The sequence below is a fragment of the Artemia franciscana genome, unplaced genomic scaffold (genome assembly GCF_032884065.1).
Source record: "Artemia franciscana unplaced genomic scaffold, ASM3288406v1 Scaffold_601, whole genome shotgun sequence".
Classification (NCBI taxonomy): domain Eukaryota; kingdom Metazoa; phylum Arthropoda; class Branchiopoda; order Anostraca; family Artemiidae; genus Artemia; species Artemia franciscana.
In genome coordinates this window covers 454823-478398 of record NW_027066312.1, presented here as the reverse complement: position 1 = coordinate 478398, position 23576 = coordinate 454823, and the positions used below count along the sequence as shown (strand labels likewise).

General features: G+C 33.9%; 1 protein-coding gene across 5 annotated transcripts; it reads right to left on the bottom strand.

Moving 5' to 3' along the window:
* Positions 1-67: 67 nt before the first annotated feature.
* LOC136043437 (uncharacterized) lies at positions 68-23282 on the bottom strand. 5 transcript variants are annotated; one of them, XM_065728354.1, is made up of 5 exons: positions 23121-23282; positions 13658-13753; positions 7612-7800; positions 7524-7578; positions 68-313 (listed from the first exon to the last, which is right to left on the bottom strand). In XM_065728354.1, exons 2-5 carry the CDS (start codon positions 13712-13714, stop codon positions 186-188), a joined length of 429 nt encoding a protein of 142 aa, XP_065584426.1. In that variant the 5' UTR covers positions 13715-13753; positions 23121-23282; the 3' UTR covers positions 68-185. The 5 variants fall into 5 exon arrangements, with proteins under 5 accessions (XP_065584426.1, XP_065584424.1, XP_065584423.1 ...); XM_065728352.1 differs by having other exon boundaries at positions 68-325; positions 23121-23276; XM_065728351.1 differs by having other exon boundaries at positions 7524-7800; positions 23121-23272.
* Between the last annotated feature and the right edge of the window lie 294 nt (positions 23283-23576).

Here is a 23576-nt window from a genome sequence, read left to right as displayed (position 1 = left end):
TTTTGTATCCTGACCATAAAAATGTACATAAAGTGATGAATCCTTAGTTTAAAAACACATAAAAAAATAGAACATGAACTATAACGTTTAATTTAAAATATAATAAAAACAATCAAATGAAGATTTATGATATTTGCTTAATGATAGCCATCGCCTTCGCTTTGTCACTTCCTGCCTTAACCATTTTATCCATAGCCTCCTGCACCATATCCTCCGTTTACTCCATGAGCTATTCCTACTGGGGCGATCGCTGCTTTGCAGGGACAACATTTAAGTTTGAGCTTTTTAAATTTGAATACGTTTTTCTTGCCTCCTGTAATGTGTCCTAGAAAATAAAATTTGCTTAAACTTAACAGAAGACATGATATTTCGAAGTAATGGATAGAGAGAGTAATTGGTGGAGAATGGGCAGAAATGGTTGGAAGAAATAAGAAGGAGGAAGAGTGAAATAGAGGGATAGAGAAAGAGAGAACGGAAGAGAGAGAATGAGTACTTAATTCAGCGAAACCAAAGATTCCTGCCTTAGTCAAAAACCTTATTATTTCAGTGTATTAAGTTTTGAAATTGACAACACAAAAAGCAAAAATAACGTAATACTATAAACTTAAAAATACTTTAAACTTAAATAAATACTCATAAATAAAATTAAATAAATAAATAAGTAAACTTTAATAAAATAATTCGATAAATTAAATAAAAATACTTTAAACTTTAGATATTTTTGCATTTCGGCGCTAAATCGGTTATACCAATTATTGTTTTTCTCTTAAGTTTTGTGCGGTTTCAAATAAAAACACTAATTAAAAAATTATTCATAGGAAAATTACAGTCAAAATAACAGTTTTTGAAAAAGTGTCATATGTTACTGTGAAAACTCAAAGCTAAGATCCCAGCATCTGTTGATAGAATTTTTGATTGTTTAGTGTAGAATTGTCAAAGATATTAATAGATTTCACAAGTATTTAAATAATACTTTGATGCATAATTAAGATAAACTTAATTGATGCAAGAAAAAATTATTAAAAAGGAAACAAATCAAGTAAACTTGTACCTCCTCTATAGAGGACAATCCTTACCGTCCCGTTACATTTTTTTCCCTGGTTAAGATGTATTATATTGTTTTTTGTTTTTTTTTTATTGTATTGTTTTTTTTTCGTTTTTTTTCTGTTCTCTTAATTGATTAATGGCATCCAAATAAAAGTTTCATGGTCTATTAATCGAAACACATCTTCCAGAAAAGTTTTTTTTTAAAAGTTAAGGCTATATTCAACTTAAAATCAGAAGAAATAAAACCCTACCATAACCCAAACTAAAAACGACCAGAAATGACTACTAAAGAATAAATTAAACCTAAAACGAACAGAAATTAAATAAACAACCATAGTAAACAAACATACAACAGACATTAATATAATTGAATGAATAAATCTTAAAACGAGTGAAATTTAAATTGAATATGGAAATCAAGCTTGAAACGAACAAAAATCACTACAAACAATAGTTTGGCTATTGCCTCATTCTCTTACTGTGAAAGTCTAAAACCTACTCCGTCATTGGCACTTCTTTGAAAACTATATGTGTCTTGAACATCTTGGAAATGTACGAAACAAATAAGAGTTTCAATAAAGATAAGTCCTTTATTAGTCAGTGTAAAACAAATCCAAAAATTCTAGATATTTCGAATACATAGTCAGTCGTCATCATCAGCAAACATAATAAAGTATTATATTTAATATAAACTACAAATATACTGAGAAAATAATGACTTCCAGGCAACTGAATGTTAGCGGTCCATTGGCTTAGAAAGTTCAGTAACTGAGTTCATTTAAAGTCTTGAACTCCTTCATCCTGCTAATAATTTTCTTGAATTCTTAATAAGGTTGACACAATCTTCTCCTTCCTCTAATTGTAAACAAAATTTTAGTGAATTTATTATTCATAATTCTTGCTAAAATTTAAGTTGAATTGTTAATTAAGTTGGCACAATCTTCTGCCTTCTTTAATTGTTGACGAAATATTGCTGAATTTATGGTTAAAAACTTTTCTTGGTCCATCATCTCCATATATGCGACGATGCATTTTTTCTCAGACCACACTGCCATTATATGACGAAACAAATACAATTTCTTATACAGATTAGTCCTTTTATTAGACAGTGGAAAACAAACATTCTTATTTGTAGCCATAATCCATGTAGCTTTAAAGTAATTACAGTATATTCATCACATCTGGCACATTTTGTGCAATTATGCTAGTTTTATGGTATGTATTTTGTGTGTTTTTTTTTGTGTTTTGCAATTATTTTGCGTTTCCATTGTTATTATTATATACCCTGTTATATGTGTTAGCAACATGTGCTATTATTATTTTTATTTAATTTTTTTTGCCATGGCCCAAGCGGCTGTTGATGCAATGAATATCTATTGATCTCTATATCTATTGTTTGTGTTAATTGTAATGCTTTAGTATTTCTGCTGATAATTAAGATGGAATATTTCTTCGAAATATTTAAGTTTCGTGTTTGTTTTTTACTGTCAAATCTAAGGTCTTATCCCTATTGAAACCCGTATTTGTTTTGGCATGCAAAGGCAGTGTGGTCTAGGAAAAAATTTGACTTAGAAAGTACCGAGAAATTCAAACTGAATATTTGATATTCAATGATGTTAATTGTTGAACCTCCTAAATGCAATTTTTTTATTTTCATTTTCTTTATTTCCCTCAAAAAATAAGGAGTACGCTACAATATAATATAAAGAAAAAACATATGATAACACTTACAATCAAAACCTATCAAATATTGATCAAATACTTAAGAAAAAAGAGATACGAAAACACTTGCTAAATAGTTTAGCCTATAAATCATGAAGAGCCAGAACTGTTGCTAAAAAACGGAAATAAAATGTAGCCTAAAAGGTTAATTTTTGCCTTATCTTCAAATGTTTTATATTTTTTCTTTATACAGACTACAGGATCCTTCACATTAAGCTTTAAAACAATCTCAATGTTACTAAAAGAAAGGAGGAAATCAAGTAAAAATTTACAAGATTTAAAATAAGAAACTTTAATGGGCGAAAGATCAGAAGGTCTAAAATTTCGGAAGAGGAGGGACGGGAACAATACGTGAGGCAGAGCAACAGCACTATACATACGACCAAGGACGTCCCGACGGTAAAGACCCCAAAAACGAATTAAAAGACCAAATGCCCTGCGTATTGTCATCTGAACATGCTGAACCAGGACTGGTTTAAAATATCTTTTCGAGGCAGCATAAGGTAATCCCAAATAAGTGACTATTGGCGACAACTGGAAAATAACACCATTACTGCAATCAAGAGTCGCCCTGACATTATCCTCTAAACAATTTACAACAAAAAATTGACAATTTTCAAAACTGATAGAATATCGTGTTTTTGCCTGAAAAAAGAACACGGATACGTGCTTTTTTGTTGTTTTTTTTTGCGTTGCTTTTTCAGGGGTTATCGTATAGACCTTTTGGCCCGAGAAAATCGGGAGAGGGCTCATTCAAATGAAAATTAAAAGATATACTGTCCTTTTAATAGGACAGCTAGACCCCCACTTCGTCTCTTTTTATCCCAAATAGTCCAATCAAAGCTGTGAGATAGCCATTTTATTCTTCATAGTTGAAAGGCCCAATAACTATGCTTTTGGATATAATATGGCCCAACATAGCAATGGGAGTAAGGTCTCGAAGCTATAAAATTTGCCCATTGTTTGCATGTAGCATTTGTTATTGGAAAGTATGCAGACATTTTTCAGGCCTAATGACGCATTTTCTGTTGTTTTTTTTTTCCACGGAGGAATTTTCTATGCGTAGGGAGGTTTCCAGGGTGTGACCTCGTCAGAGGAAATTTTAGACTGTAGGAATTTGCCAGAATTTCTATGCAAAAATTCTTTTTAAATGTCTTGCTTTCTCATTTCCGTCTCATTTTTACGTATGGAGCTGTTAAGAGTAATTATCCATGGTAAATATTGAATTGTTTAGAGGATATATCCCTTGGAAGGGAAATTTCTCCCTGGAGACGGGGCCATATTTCCTGGTATTATTTAAAGAACTATCAGAAATTAAGAAAAAAACAACAAGTTTTTTCAACTGAAAGTAAGGAGCATCAATAAAAATTAAAATGAACGGAAATTATTACGTATATGAAGGGGGTTGCACCCTCATCACCACCTAGCTTTTTTTGCTAAAGTTTGAATTTTGAATTCCTCATTAATGACTTCTGAAACACACGGGTGATTTAATCTCTTTTTTAATTCAGTAGAGCACCAATGATGGAGTAGGTTTTAGACTTTTAAAGTGAGGGAATGAGGCAAGGCAATACCCAAGCTCTGCTTGTAGTTAATTTTGTTCGTTTAAAGGTTAATTTGCTTATTCAATTTAAGTTTCACTCGTTTTAATATTTATTTATTCATCAACATTAGTTCCTCTTGTATGTTTTTTTTTTTTTGCTATGATTGTTTATTTAATTTCTGTTCGTTTTGGGTTTCATTCATTCTTCTGTAGTAATTTTGGTTCATTTTGGGCTTGAATTATCGTTGATTTCTATTTCATCTGATCTCCAGTTTATAATAGCCTTTGCTTTTCTTTGATAAACTTCTTTTTAGGAATGTTTTTCTCGAATTTCTGTTCGTTTCTGATTGCCGAGGTTTCGAGTTTTCAAAATTCTCTTTTTTAAGACAATTCTTTATTCCAAAATAAAACTATACGCGTCTGGAAACATTTTTGACAAGAACTAATAAAATTAAACTGAATATTTGATATATAATGATTTTAGTTGCTGAAAGTTCATCAGCTCAAGATTCTATTTCACGGCAATTTTTCTTTTATTTTCAATGGTGTAGCAAGTACAGAAGAAAATATTTGTAATATAATTCGTTTTAGTAAAGCGCCAAATACCCAGTGAACTTTATCCTTTTACCGTTACTGAAAAGGGCAGTGGCTAAACTCTTGTTTGTATTGAAAAAAAAAAAAAAAAAATTAAACTGAATTGCAATGGGTTTGGGAATACAATATCGTTAATAATTTTCTTTTCGTGTGTGTTCGGGGGTGTCGTACAATGTAAGGAGGGCCTGGTTTCAACACTCATTATTTTTGGGATAAAATTTCGCTTTTTTTGTAGGGGGTGTGCGGGATTTGTCAATAAAGTGCGTCCCAGGTATGATTTATTAGGATATTTGTAATAAAATGTCGTTAATAAGTTTTTTTTTGTGTGTGGGAGAGGGGGTTTAGCCGACGGGGATCGGGCCATTGGTACGGTCCCCTATTTTTCTTAAGTAATATTTTAAATATCTTTAAAAGGTTGTCTTTTGGGGGGTCAGGATGTAGAGGCAGGGATAGAAAAAAATACTTTTAAATGGGAATAGATCCATTTAAGGACTTAGCTAGTCCATATGTCTATTTATGGATGCCAAGGTCAGATCCAACGATTATTGGAATAAAATGTGGTTAATAAGTTGTTTTTAAGGGGGGAGGTTAGGAAATGAAAGGAGGGCCAGGGATAAGCTCTCATAATTTTTGCAATAAAATTTCGGAAAATTTTTTTTTTTGGTGGAGTCGGGGCTGGGCCATGAAGGGAGAGCCAAAGGTCAGCTCTCATGATTTCCGGGATAAAATAACAGTAATTAGTATTTTTGGGAGGGGAGCCACAAAGTGAGGACCAGGGGTCAGCTCTTATGATTTTTGGAATAAAAAGTCGTTAAGTAGTTTTTTTAGGGGAAGAGGAGGTCAGGGTTGAGCCATGAAGAGATGGCCAGGGATCTACTTAAGTGCTTTTCTGAATAGAAAAACCATTAATAAGTTATTGTTTCGTTTGGGAGAGGGGTCAGGGAATGGAGGAAGGGCCAGAGGTCAGTTCCAATGATTTTAGAATAAAAAATCTTTGATAAGTTGTTTTTTGTGGCAAGTGGGGTTCATAGAGGGAAGACCAAGTGTTAGTTTCATGAATAAATTGTTTTTGTTGAGAGGGTGGTCAGGCCTTGAAGGGTCAGGGGGTCAGCTCCTATATTGGAATATTTTAAAAACCCTCTAACAAAAACCTTATTTTCACCACGGCATAACTTACAACCCTTGTCTCCTAGCTCTTGGGGGCTATGCCTACCACTAAGATCTTGCTAACTATTTTTTTAAATTATTTTAAAAGAAATAGTTATTCCAAAAATTCGATTGGATTGGTTTTCACAAAAGGGTAGGGTATGGGGATATTTGTCTTTCAGTCCCTTTTGACTCTTATAAAGGTTTTCAATTTTCCAATCAAATTCCAATCCAATCAAATCTCCTTCATAGAAAACCTTGTTTGCCTTCTGGGTATGATTTTCGACACTTACCCCACGGATCTGGGGAGTTGTGTAAGCCCTTGAGTTTGTGTTATCTAATGTTTGGTCTATTGTCAAAAACATACGTATCTTAAAATTTTTATTAGATACATTCTGGGACAGGGGGGCATGGGGAGGGGCTAGTTGCCCTCTGATTACTTTTGAATCTTAAAAAGGGAACTAGAACTTTCAGTTTCTAATCATTTGAGTTCCTTCCAAAGCTTGTGAGATCACCTCTTCCATTAGAACCTTATATGCCCCTAGGGAATAGGTTATATCCCTTGTCCCGGGCTACGGGGGTTATTTTCACCCCCAAAATTGTTTTTATCTATTCTTTAGGCAATTTCAAATAAAATGTCAATCTCAAAATTTTGATCAGATATATTTGTGGAAGACAGTTGGTGATTTGTGGGAGGTATATGCCCTCCGATCACTTTTGGCAATAAGAAAATAACTAGAAATTTCAATTTCCAATCAAATAAGTCCCTTCTGAAGTATATAGGACCACCCATGTCACACAAACCTTAAATTCTCAGGGGGGGGCATAACTTACAATACCTGCCCACGGGTTCTGGGGAATTGCATTAATTCTGGAGTTTTTGTTCTCTGATATTTGAACTATTTTTAACAAAATAGTTATTTAGGAATTTTTATCGAATACGTTTGGGGGAAAAAGGTTGTGGAGGGCTAGTTACCTTTTGTTCTCTTTTAACTTTTAAAAAGTGAACTAGAACTTTTAATTTCAAGTCAAATGAGCCCCTCTCAAGTTTATACAATCATCCCTTCCTTAAGAGCCTTATATGACCACAGCGCATTACTTGCGGAGCCTGTGCCTGGTGTCTGGGGGGGGGGGTTGTTTCGACACCAGAGTTTTTGTTTTCTGATCTTTGCACTATTTTTAATAGGATGGCTACCTTAAAGTTTTTCCCATATACATTTGGGGGAAAATGTCTTTGGGGGCCTCTTGCCCTCTATCACTTTTGATCTTCAAAACAGGCATTAAAATTTACCATTTCTTATTGAATGAGCGACCATCAAATCTTATACAACCATCCCTTCTATATGATGTGCCACTGGAAAAAATGATAACAAAAAACATCGGAGCCTTATTGTTTACACTATATTTTTGTTCCACTGACATAATGGCGAAGGAAAATATTCAAAAAGCTAGATCAGTTATTGTATAGTACCTCCTCCATATCCGTATCCTCCTCCTCCAAGTCCAGCTCCTTGCGCATATCCCCCGTGTCCAACTCCAGCTCCTTGTACATATCCCCCATGTCCAACTCCAGCTCCTTGCGCATATCCCCCATGTCCAACTCCATATCCAGCTCCTCCTTTTGTACCACCAAATTTCCAGTTATTTCTAGAAAGCGTAATTTGATCGCCGTCTTCTTGGAATTCTTCTTCTCCCCTTGGCTGCACTGAAGAAGGACTTGCAACGCATATCAACGTAAAGCACATTAGCTAAAAAGAAAAAGACTGCACTCTTTTCTCCCTAACAAATAATTTTTATATAAGACAGAAGGTTCAAGGAAAACTGGAGTTGGAATTTCTGTAGAAGTTCAGCTTTGTTCTTAGACTTTTTCTTAGATCAAAAACTTTTTTGAGATCAAAATCTCAAAAACTTTTTCCACAAAGCAGTTTTTTTTTTCAGAGAAAAGCAAAGAGCTCCATAAAATATTAATTTTTTGTTAACATAGTCTTTTTTACTAACATAGAAAAAAAATATATATTTCATATACTTTTTTTCTACAGAAACCCATAGTTCGGGGGAGAGGTATTTTTTACGGGGAAGGGGGTATCTTCCAGGGAGGACAAAAGTCCACTACCCTTTACGGTACCCAACGTCAATTTTTATCTTTACTTATTCCTTATAGCCTCAGCGTCTTATAGCCTCGCGTCTATCCTTAGCGTCTTATACCCTTAGTCTTCTTAAAGAGGTAGAAGGGTAATTTAAGCGTTGTAAAAAGTTGTAGAGGAGATATGGAGGAGTATTGCCGGGAAATTGTTTTTCATAAAAGAAAAAATTAAAGTAAAACATTGGGATCTATGTTTATTAGTGATATATAGAAGAGTTTTAAAGAAGAATTTGGGCTTATAGCCTTAGAAATTAAAAAGAAAGAAATTTGCAGCCAGAAATTAAAAAAGGAGTTTTGAAAGCAGCATATACATTAATAAATAAAGGTCTTATGGTATTTCCAAAATATTAATCATTTAAACTTTTTTTTGTTAAGCCTTTAAGTTTTAAGGCTACCCAGCAAATGCTGGGAACTTAAAGAAAATCTTTATATGAAACAGTTCTTGGCAACGAACTGTAGGTAAAAAATGACTCGGTTCAATAGTAACTAAATCTATAAGAAACGGAATTTTAGTACTAATAGATATAACAAAAAAAAATCAACAATTTTTTCAACTGAAAGTAAGGAGTAACATTAAGACCTAAAACGAAAAGAAAATATTATGTATGTGAGGGGGGTTCACCCCCTCGCTAATACCTTGATCTTTGCGTTAAAGTTTGAATTTTTTTCCAATTCTTTAAGAATAACCCTTTCTAAGCAGACATTTGTAAGCCGACATTTTGTAAGCAGACATTTTGGGAACGTACAAATAATTGAGATCATATTAACAACATGATCATGCAAGGGAGTCATTTTGGAAACATTTAAAGTGCTGTTACAGCATAACGAAAACAATAGATTAATTTAGAAAATTGAAAAATATTGCAGAGCATATAAAGTATGCTGTAAGTGTGTAAGTGCGACGAGCTTTTTCTAGTGAAGGAAAAAAGTTTAAATTTTCAAAGAATGCAGCTTTAAGATTCTTATACATTTTCAATGTTATTGTGGAATTTTATGAAGATTTCTACTGCGTTTGGGAGTGTTAATTTCCAGATCTAAATATATCCTTAAAATTATTTTATTCCAGAAATTATTTCTTTAATTTAGTTCGGAAATACAGCTAGCAAGAATTAAAAACAAAACCTCTTATAAAATCTTCTATGATAAAAAGAGATGAAGACGTCTAAGAGGATACTCTTTCAAAACATAAGATTTTAAGGCGCCTTTCTGAACAAAAGATGTAAAATATAATTTATAAGCAAACAATCACTGAAGGCTCGAAGATTGGACTCTATAAGCAGCATTTTGTTATAAGCATAGAATGGTGAACACTACTTTCTCTCTGATAGCACAGTTGCAACTCACCTCTATGCATACTGCATAGTTCCATGAACACTCAAATTATCTAATTCAGTTAAATGTAGGTTGTAATAACGTTTTTGATTTATCCTTCATTTTAGATTTATATTATTAATCCTTAAGAACAAGTACATCAAGTAATATTTGCCCCCTGATTGATTTCATAAACTCTTATAGTTTGGTAATTAATGATATTACTATGGATAATTTAATTAAAGCTCTTTTGGATAAAAAGAAAGGGTATTATTTTGGCAAACTCCCTCTCCATCCCTAAAAATAATTCTTTTAAATTATGATTTTATTTTCATTTAACTATACTTCAATCATCCATAAAAATGATTGGTCACGAACAAATTGTACAGTCTTGAAATGTCAAACAGTTCGTGGTAACGAACTGTAAGGAGCGACCCGGCTCAATAGTAACCAAAACTCTAAAAAATGGAATTTTGATATCGATAGCTACATCAAAAGAATCGCATTTTAAGGCTGATTTTAAATATATAAGTTTCATCAAGTTTAGTCTAACCCCTCAAAAGTTACGAGCCTGAGAAAATTTACCTTATTTAGGAAAATAGGGGAAAACACCCCCTAAAAGTCGTAGGATCTTAACGAAAATGACAACATCAGATTCAGCGTATCCGAGAACCTTACTGTAGAAGTTTCAAGCTCCTATCTACAAAAATGTGGAATTTTGTATTTTTTGCCAGAAGACAAATCACGGATGCGTGTTTATTTGTTTGTTTTTTTGTTTTTTGTTTTTTTCCCAGGGGTCATCGTATCGACCAAGTGGTCCTAGAATGTCGCAAGAGGGCTCATTCTAACGGAAATGAAAAGTTCTAGTGCCCTTTTTAAGTGACCAAAAAAATTGGAGGGCATCTAGGCCCCCTCCCACGCTCATTTTTTTCCCAAAGTCAACGGATCAAAATTCTGAGATAGCCATTTTGTTCAGCATAGTCAAAAACCATAATAACTATGTCTTTGGGAATGAATTACTCCCCCACAATCCCTGGGGGAGGGGCTGCAAGTTACAAACTTTGACCAGTGTTTACATATAATAATGGTTATTGGGAAGTGTAAAGATGTTTTCAGGGGGATTTTATTTTGTTTGGGGGTGGGGCTGAGGAGAGGGGGCTATGTTGGAGGATCTTCCCTTGGAGGAATCTGTCATGGGGGAAGAAAAATTCAATGAAAAGGGCGCAGGATTTTCTAGCATTACTATAAGAAAACAATGAAAAATAAACATGAAAACGTTTTTTCAAATGAAAGGAAGAAGTAGCATTGAAACTTAAAACGAACAGAGATTATTACGCATATGAGGGGTTCTAAAAATACTTTAGCATAAAGAGCGAGGTATTTAGGAGGAGATAAATACCTTGCTCTTTATGCAAAAGTATTTTTAGTAATTTCAACTATTTATTCTACGGCCTTTTTGATTCAGGGGTCATTCTTAAAGAATTGGGACAAAACTTACGATTTAGTGTAAAGAGCGAGGTATTAACGAGGGTACAAACCCCCTCGTATATATAATAAAAACATAAGGTTATGAAAGTTTGTTACGTAAGTTAATTCTTAAGTTACGTATCTTTTTTACTAATAAAAACGTTCGTTAAAAATTAAAAGTTCTAGTTGCCTTTTTAAGTAACCGAAAAATTGGAGGGCAACTAGGCCTCCTTCTCCACGCCTTATTTCTCAAAATCTTCTGATCAAAACTAAGAGAAAGCCATTTAGCCAAAAAAAGAATTAATATACAAATTTCATTTTAATAATTTATGTGCGGAGAGCCAAAACCAAACATGCATTAATTCAAAAACGTTCAGAAATTAAATAAAAAAAACTAATTTTTTTAGCTGAAAGTAAGGAGCGACATTAAAACTTAAAACGAACAGAAATTACTCCGTATATGAAATGGGTTGTCCCCTCCGCAATCCCTCGCTCTTTACGCTAAAGTTTGACTCTTTGCCACAATTCTACTTTTTAAAAAAAATTAAAAGCTTTAGCGTAAAGATCGAGGGATTGCGGAGGGGACAACCCATTTCATATACGGAGTAATTTCTGTTCGTTTTAAGTTTTAATGTCGCTCCTTACTTTCAGCTAAAAAAATTAGTTTTTTTATTTAATTTTAAATAAGAAAGAGGTCTGAAATAAAAAAAAAAAATGCTGTCAGGGTCACTATCTTTACGGTTTTAAGGGAGATGTTGAAAAATATGTCACTTCTTCAGCCCCATGCTATTTACTGTTAAATTACAAATTAAAACAACCTATTAAAATAAAAGTAATTTTTCTGATAGAAGTAAAGAACAAAGATGATACTAAAAACAAAATAAATCATTGCAGACCATCTGTACAACAGTTCATTTGCAAGACTGGTTTTATAAACTGACTCAGGACATTTCCGTGTTTTTTCTTCAAATTTTGAAAATCTAGCGGTTCACTAAAAACTTAACCTGCTTGAGTTTCTTGAAATATTATTTTTGTATAGAAGAATTTATTAGCTCCCTGTCTGATTTTATTCTTTGTAGGCTACCTAAGGACTTTTCTGTTTAGATAACTTCGAAGACCACACTGCCTTTCCATGACGAAAGTAAAACAGTTCAAAATAGGGATGATACCTTTTTATTGACAGTGAAATATAAAATTATTTAACTGTGCCTTTCCATGACGAAAGTAAAACAGTTCAAAATAGGGATGATACCTTTTTATTGACAGTGAAATATAAAATTATTTAATGTCAATAAAAAGGTATCATCCCTATTTTGAACTACTTTTCTGTTTTTAATCCCGTTTTTTGCGTCGAATCTGAATTCTAAGCAAAGCACCAGTCTTACAGACCAATATACAGATATATGTCATAATCCATATAAATATCATAAGATAGTCTATGTAAACTGTAAAGCATCAATTTCCGCTTAAAAGCTAGTTTTCTAAAATTTATTTTAGCGAAGAACAAACTACGGTTTATAGCAGCAAGAAATCCAAAATTATGTTTGGAAAAAAAGCAATCTGAATTTGATTCAGGAATGGTTTGATTTACATTCAATTTAACACGGTTTACTTTGATCTCTGTTAACTTGTAACCCGGACAATTAAAAAAAATAATAATATTGGGTAATCAATGGGCACTATTGGGCAAATATGGGGCACTAAAACGCAGTTAAAGCTATTAAAGAGTATATTTAAATGTGATGCCTATGCATAAGTATTTTCTTAGTCATTTGATGACACCATCGTAAAATGTCAAATGAAAAAAATGGCACTTTTAGGTACTATTTCTGGAGCCAAAGGGATGGGAAGTAGAACATGAAGGCCACGCAGAGGCTTTGAACAGAGTGTCTCGTTTGAGCATTTAGATTAGTATTGAAGTGTAGGTCATCTAAAAAGGAAAAGGATACCCTTTGCACTCCTGTTGATTTTCAACATGCCCTGAAAGTTTCAGCTTAATACCCTCTCTAGCCCTTTAATAAGGTCTTTTGATAAATAGCAGGCATTTAGTATATTTTCATATTGTTCAACATCCCCCTCAACATTTCCTGATGATAGTCGGAAGAGGAAGTTGTCGCAGTCACAATCTGTGCAGGAGTAAGTTGTCGCAGTTGTACGTAATCCCAGTTACAATTTTAACTGGTCACAGTTGCGGCTTCAGTAGCAGAAGTTGTAGTAGTGGCTTTCAAATTTCTAAGTTAATGCCTTTAGCCTAACTTAGCAGATGTAGATGCAACAGATGTAGCAGATTCCTAAGACGTAGCAGATTCCTCATTTTGATAACCTAGATGCACACTGTCTTTCGATTCAGTTCAGAGTCCCATTCAATATTTCCTAAAGTTCCACATTATCACCCCTATTTTTTTGTAGAAATCCAACATCAAATGTCCTCCTTGTTTTAATGATAAATCCTGCTTGAATAAAATAGGCAAATTGTATATTTCACAACCCTTGCTTGGGGGCTGTGGAGGGCTTGATATCCCGGAGTCATAGGCTTTTTTACTATTTTGGACAAAATTGTTTTTCAAAACTTCGATCAGTCTTTGGGAGGAGGACTCTAAATTCGGGAAGTTGGGAGGACTTAGCTGTCCATTGATTATTTCTAAATAGTTGTCTAAAAATGGCCTAAAAATTCAACTTAATACCTTCAGCCATCCCTGAGTTGTTGTTGATAAATTTTTTTTCAAATCCAGCTTGGACATAGCGCGCTTTTATTTGATTCAATATCCCCACACTTTTGCCTGAAAAAAGTAGCAATAAATAAATGTTGTTGCAAGTTGTAAGTCATAAGTCGACGTAGTCAAAGTCACGAGTAGTTATAGTTGTAAGTAGTTGTAGCCACAAGTAATCTAAGTCACAGTCAAAAGTAGTCGCAGCTGCCGTGACAGAAATAATAAATGCAGTAGTGATCCTAAAAGTTTCAAGTTAACACCAACACCTGCTTCTAAGATGTTGCAAACACGCCTTTTTGATAACCTGGATACACGTAATGTCTTAAATGTATCCAACCAATTGCCTGAAATTTATAAATATACTTAGCCTTTACAGATACACCCAGGAATTACATTTCCCCTTTTTTAATGATTAAATAAAAAAAAACAAGTTTTTTTTAACTGAAAGTAAGGAGCAAAATTAAAACTTAAAACGAACAGAAATTACTTCGTATATGAAAGGGGCTGCTTCCTCACCAACATCCCGCTCTTGACGCTAAAGTTTGACTCTTTCTTTTAACTCTTCTTTTTAAAACAGTAAAAAACTTTAGCGTAAAGAGCGGGATGTTGATGAGGAAGCAGCCCCTTTCATATACGAAGTAATTTCTGTTCGTTTTAAGTTTTAATTTTGCTCCTTACTTTCAGTTAAAAAAACTTGTTTTTTTTTTATTTAATTTTTGAACGTTTTTCAATCAATGCATGTTTTGATTTTGGCTCTCCGCAGAGGAATAATTAAAACGAAATTTGCATATTTATTATTTTTTTTTGCTAAATGACTTTCTCATAATTTTGATTGAATGATTTTGAGAAAAAAGAGCGGGGGAGGAAGCCTAGTTGCCCTCCGATTTTTTGGTTAATTAAGATAAAGGCAACTAGAACTTTTAATTTTTTAGGAATCTTTTTTTTAGTAAAAGATATACGTAACTTATAAATTAGCTTACGTAAAGAAGTTTTGTATTCTCATGTTTTTATTACATATATGAGGGGGTTCGCCCCCTCGTCAGTACCTCGCTCTTTACACTTTACGACTTTTGTCTCAATTCATTAAGAATGACCCCTGAATCACCAAAGCCGTAAAATAAATAGTTGAAATTACTAAAAATACTTTAGCGTAAAGATCGGGGTATTAGGAGGAGGTGAGCTCCTCATATGGGTAATAATTTCCGTTCGTTTTAAGTTTTAATGCTGTTCTTTACTTCCAGCTGAAAAAAACTTTTTCATATTTCTTTTTTCATTGTTTTTTTTTAATAATGCTAGTAAATCCTGCGCTCCCTTCATGGGAATTTTCTTCTACCATGACAAATTCCTCGATGGAAAGCTCTCCCAGCCTATCCCCCTCTTGTCAACCCCTCCCCCCAACCAAAAATCCTACTGAAAACGCCTACACACTTCCCAATAACCATTACTATATGTAAGCACTGGTCAAATTTTGTAACTTGTAGCCCCTCCCCCAGGGACTGTGGGGGAGTAAGTCATCCCAAATACATAGTTTTTATGGTTTTTGACTATGCTGAACAACATGGCTATCTCAAAATTTTGATGCGATGACTTTAGGAAAAAAATGAGCGTGGGAGGGGGCCTAGATGCCCTCCAATTTTTTGGTCACTTAAAAAGGGTACTAGAACTTTCCATTTCCGTTAGAATGAGCCCTCTTGCGACATTCTAGGACCACTTGGTTGATACAATGACCCCTGGGAAAAAAAAAAACAAAAAAAAACAAACAAATAAACACGCACCCGTGATTTGTCTTCTGGCAAAAAATACAAAATTCCACATTTTTGTAGATAGGAGCTTGAAACTTCTACAGTAGGGTTCTCTGAGACGCTGAATCTGATGGTGTCATTTTCGTTAAGATCCTATGACTTTTAGGAGGTGTTTCCCCCTATTTTCCTAAATAAGGCAAATTTTCTCAGGCTCTTAACTTTTGATGGGTAAGACTAAACTTGATGAAACTTATATATTTAAAATCAGCATTAAAATTCGATTCTTTTGATGTAGTTATTGATGTATCTAAAAAAATTCAATTTTTTAGAGTTTTGGTTACTATTGAGCCGGATCGCTCCTTACTACAGTTCGTTACCACGAACTGTTTGATAAATTTTTTTCATGTGAGAAACAGACACAAAGCATAATTCATCTTGCTTGCCCCAAGGAATGTAGAGGATATGGCATTCTCAGAGGCAAAAATTGTTCGATCATCGCGCAATTTTGAACAAATGACTTTTCAAATTTCCTGTAGGTTAAGAGAAGGGCATCCTCAAAGAGTAAGGAAGGCTGGTTATCCTCTTACCCCTTGCAATATCTATCTTAACATGCCATGAAAGTTTCAACTCGATTTATTTAGTCATTCTTAGGATGTGGCAGATATGGTTTTTGATAAATTAGTATACACATAGCGTCTTTTGATTTAGTTGAACATATTTCTTGAAGTTTTGCCTTAATGCCCTTATCCTTTTTGGATGCACCTGAAGTCAAACATTCATTCTTTTATCAATGATATTTTTAACATATGAACATGTGAAAATTACATAATTTATTATAATCCTTACCATGGGGTAGGGGGGTATGGCATCCTTAGATACATAATTACCACACTTTTTTGACTATTTTAAACAAGATTTCTTTTTCCATATTTCGATTAGTCTTGAGGGGAAGGTACATTTAAAAAGGGAAATATAGATGGACTGGTTGCCTCTTAACTTGACTATCCTCAGTCGTTCCTTATACAATGCGGATACGCCTTTTTGGTATCTATCATCCCCATAGTGTTCTTTGATTTTGTTTGAAATATTTTTCAACATTTCCTTACATGTTTCAACTTAATAGCCTACGCAGTTTCGTAGTCCCAGGATCAAACATACCACCTTTTCTCGATAGAAATCCTTAAATGTAAACTTTTCGCAACTTAAATAATTTGCAGTGCCTGCCCTTGGAGCTTCGGATTGCTATGTCTATCCCGGAGGCATTGTTATTAGACCTTCGCACTAAATTTTTTGAATAAAATGGCTATCTCAAATTCTGGGAGGGGGTCGATTACCGTCCAAACATTTTTTTACTCTTAAAAAGAGCACTAGAAGTATAAATTAACAATCGAATGAGACCCCTCAAAAGTTTTTACGACTAGGAATTTTATAAGAAGTGGCTATCGAGAAGAAATGCATTGAAAAATTGTGGGTCATTGTAGCGTGGTCAACACTAGAGCGCTGCACCTGATATCAGATAAATCTAAATTAGAGGTATCTTTGAGAAACAGCTAAATTCATCATCTTGAAACTTTCAGGGAGTGTTGAAGGGAGATTTAGAATTACATAAAGAAATCTATATGTATTCAAGTTGTCAAATGGGTTATCTGCAAAGTATCAGAACCAGCTTATCTGGGCGTCAAATTGGAGCTTTGAGGGAATGACTTCACTTTCCTTGAATTTCCAAAAAAGGCAGGCGCATTCCAGGATAGTATCTTCGGACCGATGTTTTTTATTCTCAGTATAATTGATATAGGATACAACCTTACAATCCCTCTGCATCACTTAGCCAGTGACGACACGACACGCGTAGCCATCCCAGAACACGACAACTCAACCCAAGCCACCGTACCCCTACATACAGATTTTTTGGAAATTGAAAAGTAGTCTGATGGACATATAATAAATTTCAATGCATAGAAACAAAATAATTCCTGATCTTTCTGATCGAAAGTTTCATTTATGCATCCGACTTAATTTTCAAGAATTTAGGGATAAGACAGCTGGACGAGTTTCGTCTCATTAGAACCCTCTTCTGCATAGAATCGCTTAGGAGCTAGTGTAATTATATGCAGAAAAGGTATTCAAGGATGCCTTACAAAAATGGCATTATAAAATGAACAAAAAGTGATGTGAATGAAGAAGCGTATTTTTCAACACTTGTCCATTGAATTTATATTCATAGAAACTCGCCTTTTCAACCCGTCCCCCATTTTTGGTCGAGCAACTAAGTTCAATTCATTTTCAGAAGTTTGCTTTGAATCTTAAGAGGTTTCAAGGTTTTCTTAAGATCCCTCCCTCCATTTACCTGATTATTGTTGGCTTTTGTGTCACTTACGAATTTGTATAAATAATATTAAGTAAAATTCTGTTTTAGGGACCCTGCTGTATTAATCTTACACATTATTGAATGAATTTTTCAATTCAATTGTATTTCTATTTCTATTTAATGAACATTTAGCTTTATCAAAGTTTTGTCTTTTTTCTTATATTAGGAAGTTACAGATATGCCTGTTTTAATTTCGACAAAACAAATCTCTAGTTTTGATCTTAATTTACATTTTAAGGATTTAGAATCTCCTATATATAATTCTGTAAAATTACAAAAGTATTTCACCTATTTTAATTTTGGGGGAGGGGAGTTTAACTTAACAGAGCTTACGTGAAAAAAGTGAAAATTTTCAATATTTCCCACCAGTATTGCAGGGAAAACTAAAGGAAACAGCTATAAAAGTATATTAATTAGAATTCTACTGAATTTTATTTAAAAATACTTTTGTTGCTCATATTAGCAAAGGCAATGAAAACAGATGACTACTATCTTTAAATAACTAAGGATTATAAGAAAATTGGATCATTCGATTTGGTTAAGCAGAAACTTATAAAAGCACCTACGTCTTAAAAAACTCTGAGAAAAAAAAAAAAATATCTTTTATTAAAATAAGCCTATATACACAGTTGTGCAGCTTTCGGGTGCAGCAGCGGTTAATTTTTAAAAAGAATTTGCAATTTTCCAAATAAAACTTTTTTTTAATTAATTTTGCTTCATTATTTTTAAAATTCTACCTGGCAACTCTGGAAAAAACATGATAGGGCCATAAAAATTTATAATTAAGAACTGCCAAAGCAAAAATCTAAGGAAATTACACTTTTGAGTCAAAAAATAAATCCAATATGACTCGAGGAGAGGAGCAAAAGGAGTTTCTATTTTGATGTCGTTGGTATTTTCAATAGTTTTGGCACTATTTCTTAAACTAAATGAAAACTATCTTAAACCTGAAAACAATTTACAAGTATTTAAATAATATTTTTACAATTTAAGCCTTTGCATTTTTATCAAGAACAGAGTCACAGTATAAAAGATTTTATAGCTAATTTAATTAAGGGTAAATTGTCCAAAATTTCAATCTTGTAATTTGAGAACTCTTAAAAAAAAAAAAAATCCTCAATAGGTAGCATCGTAATTTAGACTGGAGCCCATAATTTTAGTGGAGGTCTGTTTGTTGAATTTAACGTTTAAAAAAATCATCTCAACAAGAGCCCCCTTACAAATTGGTCCCATCGAATTCTAAAATGGCCCATCGAATTCTAAGCCGATTTAATAGACGTGCAAGAGCGCTGCCTAAGTGAAGAGCGATGTGGGCACAATATATTATTTATTTATTGACTTTTTATTTATTTTAGACCAGGATATGTGTTATAGAAGGAGCTGTCGTGAAAACTTCAAAAAGAGCCCCTTCTATCGGAAGTTGAGAGGGCTAGTACCCTTTTTAATCGTCAAACTTGACTAGAAGGGCAGCCAACCCGTCCCCCACGCAAATCATTTCCCCAAACACGTCTAAGCAAACTTTTGAGATAGCCACTTCATTCAATGTAGTTGAAAGGTGAAGAAATTATGACTTAGAAGATTACAACCTCCACCACCCAGAGTCCTCAGGACAAGGGTTGTAAGTTATGCCCAGGGAGCATCTAAGGTTTTTATAGAAAGGGCGGTCGTAGAAACTTTGGAGGAGGCTCATTGGGATGGCAGTCAGAAGTTCTAGTGCCCTTTTCAAAAGTCAAACTGATCAGAGGGCAGATATGCCCCCCTTACACACATCGTATTTTCCTGAAATGCATCTAACAGACGTTTTGAGACTGCCATTTTTGCCATAGAAACTTCGGAAAGAGCTCATTCGATTTAAAATTGAAAAGGGCTTGGCCCCTCTTTAATAATCGAAAGTGATTGCAGGGTAAACATGCCCCATGCGCCCATCATTTTCCCAAACGCTTCCAATCAAAATTTTTAAATAGCCCTTTTGTTTGACGTAATTGAAAGGTCTGGAAATTATGTCTTTGAGATAGAAAACCACCGTACCTACAGCACTTAGAGCAAGGGCTTTATGCTATGCCTCGAGGGCATATAAAGTTTTACGGAAAGGGAGGTAGTATTAACTTTGGAGAGGATTTACTAGATTGGAAATCAGAGGTGTTAGTGCCATTTCTAAGAGTCAAAGGAATCAAAGGACAGCTAACAACCCCTCCCCCCCCACGTCGTATTTTTTCGAAATGCATCTGATAGAAATTTTGAGATAGCCATTTCTTCAAAAATAGTAAAAAGATAAAAAGGCCTTTGGGACTTACAAAGATCCCCAGAGTCTGTGGGTAAGTGTTATAAGTTATGCCCAGCGGCATATAAGGTTTTTATGGAAGGGGTGGTTACGTAAACTTTAGAGGAGATTCATTCCATTGGAAATATACAGTTCCAGTTATCTTTTAAGAATCAATAATGATGGAGGTAAAATAACTCTCTCCCTCCCTGACATCCTCTTTTCCCCAAACGCTTTTGATCGAAATTGTGAGATAGTTATTTTGCTTCCTATACTTCAAAGAGCATCTAACAATATCTTCACGGTGGAAACAACCCCAAAGAGCCCAGAGGCAAGGGTTGTAAGTTATGGACCGGAGCATGTAAGGTTCTTATGGAATTGATGGTTGTGTACACTTTGGATGGAATGTGGCTCATTTGATTCGAAGTTTTAGTGTCCTTTTTAAGAGTAAAAAGTGAATGGAGGACAAAAAGACTCCATTCTTAAGCCTATCGTTCACCAAAACACGTCGGATAAAAATTAAAAAGATATATATGAGGTTCAGCAGTTTTGAAAGGTCCAGTAATTCAGTCTTTGGGGAAGTCAACCTCCTTACAGTCGTCAGAGCAAGGGCTGTAAGTTAGGCAATTCGTTCATTGTATCCATATAGTATATATTATTGAGAAAAGTATGCATATTTAAATTTTACTTTCCAAGAAGACGAAGGACATTCAGGTGACCCGTTCAGAAAATGTTGAGGGGAGTGTTGAACTGAATTAGAAAACGCTATGTGCATACAGATTTTATAAAAGACTAAAATCAGGAATGACTGAGTATATTAATATGGAACTCTCAGGAAATAATACGGGAGATGATCAAGAAGACAATTTTCACTACTACTACCACACTACTCCATTTACAATATTGAGGGGATATTTGAATAAATCAAAAGACGCTAAGTGTATACAAATTGTCAAAAGAGTCTATCTCAAGAATTGACTTGGGTATTAATTTGGAACTTACAGAAAATACTTAAAAGAAACGTCATCTGACAAAAAGGTAATATGTGAACATTACTGCTAACACTACTATCATTGCAACATTTATTACTTCTACTACTACTACTACTACTACTTAAACTACTGCTTCTATTACAACTACTTATAAGGTTGAGAGCATTGATATGAAAATTTCAAGAAGTATATGAATATACAGGCTATCGAAAGGACATATCAGCAGTGTTACAGCAGTAGCTAATTGTGTTAAGTTTTAACCTCCAAGACATGATGAGATGTTTTTTTTTCTAACAAAAGGCAATATATTGATACTACTACTGCAAATATAACTACCACCATTAATATTAATGTTATTATTATTAACGTCAATACTACTACCGTGATCACTATTACAATTATGCCTAAGGGTGAGACGGTGAAATTTTCAATGAATTTTATGGAGGGAATCTGAACTGAATCACAAAACACCATCTTTATACATGTTGTCAAAAGCATGTAATAGCAATTCCTTGGGAATAGTTTGGTGCGCAAAATTGAAACTAACAGGACTTGTTGTGGGGAATGTTAAACTAACCAAAAGAAAATACTTGTATCCTGATGCTAATGTTTCTACTGATAGTAGTTCTACTGCTATTATTGCTACTACTACTACCACTAAAGCTAACACTACTACTATTAATTCTATTGCAAACTACTACTATTGCTGTTAAAACAAAGGGTATTAAGGCAAAAACTTGGGAATATATCGAATCTGTATGGAACTAAATCAAAACACACTATGCCCACACAGGTTGTCAAGAGGATGTATCAGAAATGCTTCAGCAATGGCTGATGTTAATAAGTTGAAACTTTCAGCGTGTGTTGAAAGGGATGTTGAAGAAACCAAAGCTCCTATGCGATAATGCTACTAATGCTATTACAACTGTTGCTACAATGCAAGTTAAGGTGATTAAGGTGTATTTTTAAGGAATTCTTAGGTGGATCATGAACTAAATCAAAACAAACTATGAAGACGTCGACTTTCAAAAAAGTGACTAAGCACAATCTCAAGAATCGCTTACATTATTATTTAAGATCTTTAAGAGTAGTTTGTGGTGGATTTTGAACTAGCCAAAAAGCACTATTTTATAATTGTATATACTATTAATACTACCACTAGAGTTACTGTAACTCGTGGCACTAAGGGTATTAAGGTAAAACTAGGGAACGTTTAGGTTGAGTTTCAATTAAGCGAAAAACTATATGCAGGCAGGTTATTAAAAGGACATATAAGCAATATCATAGGAAATTTCCCTCTATAAAAGCTAGAAATGTTATTGCAGCTTTTAAAGGGGCTAATTTGATTCAAAATTGGGGGTTCAAGGGGCCCTTTTAAGAGTAAAAAGAGATTAGAGGGCAAGTATCCCTTCTCAAAATTCCGTTAATATTCCAAACACATTAATACTTAATACGAACATAGATTATTACGTATACGAGGGGGTTGTCTCCTCCTCAGTACCTCGCTCTTTACGATAAAGTGTTTTCTCAATTTGTAAAAAGGTTATAATTCTATTTAAACGGATCTTGTGTATCAGGAGTCAATCTTAAATAATTTGAACAAAAAGTCAAACTTTAGCGTAAAGAGCGAGGAACTGAGGAGGGTTAGTCCCTTCATATACGGAATAATTTTTTTTCGTTTTAGTTTTAATTTTGCTCCTTATTTTAGTTGAAAAAAACTTGTTTTTTTTTAAATTTAATTTCAGTATCAGTACATATGAAAACTACTTTGGTCCCTAAATCCAGACCCAATTTTACCTCTAAGAAATTTGGCCCAAAATTTAAGGTTCATTATTGGGGAAAAAATCCTCTATATGAGGTTTTTCATTTCATACTAGGGACCATAATTCAAGAAAGGCTGGTCTGTATGCTCTGTTTCATATTTTAGAAAATTAATCTTTAAAAGATGGGGCTCCCTATTTTTGCCAGGATTAACACCCCTAAATGTCTTAACCCGAAAACATATTTTAGGAAGAAAACGCAAAATATGCCTTTTAGAATGTAAAAGCTTCAAATAATAAAAGTTCTTACTCACCATAAAAACATTGAAATTCATTTTCGAATGTCCTATTACTTTATCACAAGTGATTTCGTATATGAGTACATTGCAAAAAGAGTATGCTTATATATGCAATAGTAAAATATTATTACACAATTAGATAATCAAGGTTACCGCAAGAGCAAATAACACTTGCTTTATTATGATGCATATAAATACTGAGCTGTTTTTCTTTTGTCTGATGCATGTACAGTCTGCAGATTTAAAAGTTGCACCGATAATAACACCAATTTGGAGTCAACTTTTTTGCTTAGACGCGATTAGTCACCCAACCATTGTACCCTGGTGACCATCTTGGAGCAAAACCTGATTTGCTATGTGTGTCAAGCTTTCCTCTTTAGCATTCCCACAATGCTAGGCTAGCTTCCCAATATACGTGGTACAATTCTGCTACAAGTGTGTAAAAGTGTGCAAGTCAGTAATACAACATGT

Excerpts from the sequence above, each read along its gene's own strand:
- LOC136043437 (XM_065728349.1), bottom strand. The coding sequence starts at position 13,714 with ATGTCCAAGCTGGATTTGAAAAAAAATTTATCAACAACAACTCAGGGA. Across the intron at positions 7,801-13,657 it reads CAACTCAGGGATGGCTGAAG|CTAATGTGCTTTACGTTGAT; the intron begins GTATTAAGTTGA and ends TTTTCTTTTTAG. Across the intron at positions 326-7,523 it reads AGGATACGGATATGGAGGAG|GACACATTACAGGAGGCAAG; the intron begins GTACTATACAAT and ends TTTATTTTCTAG.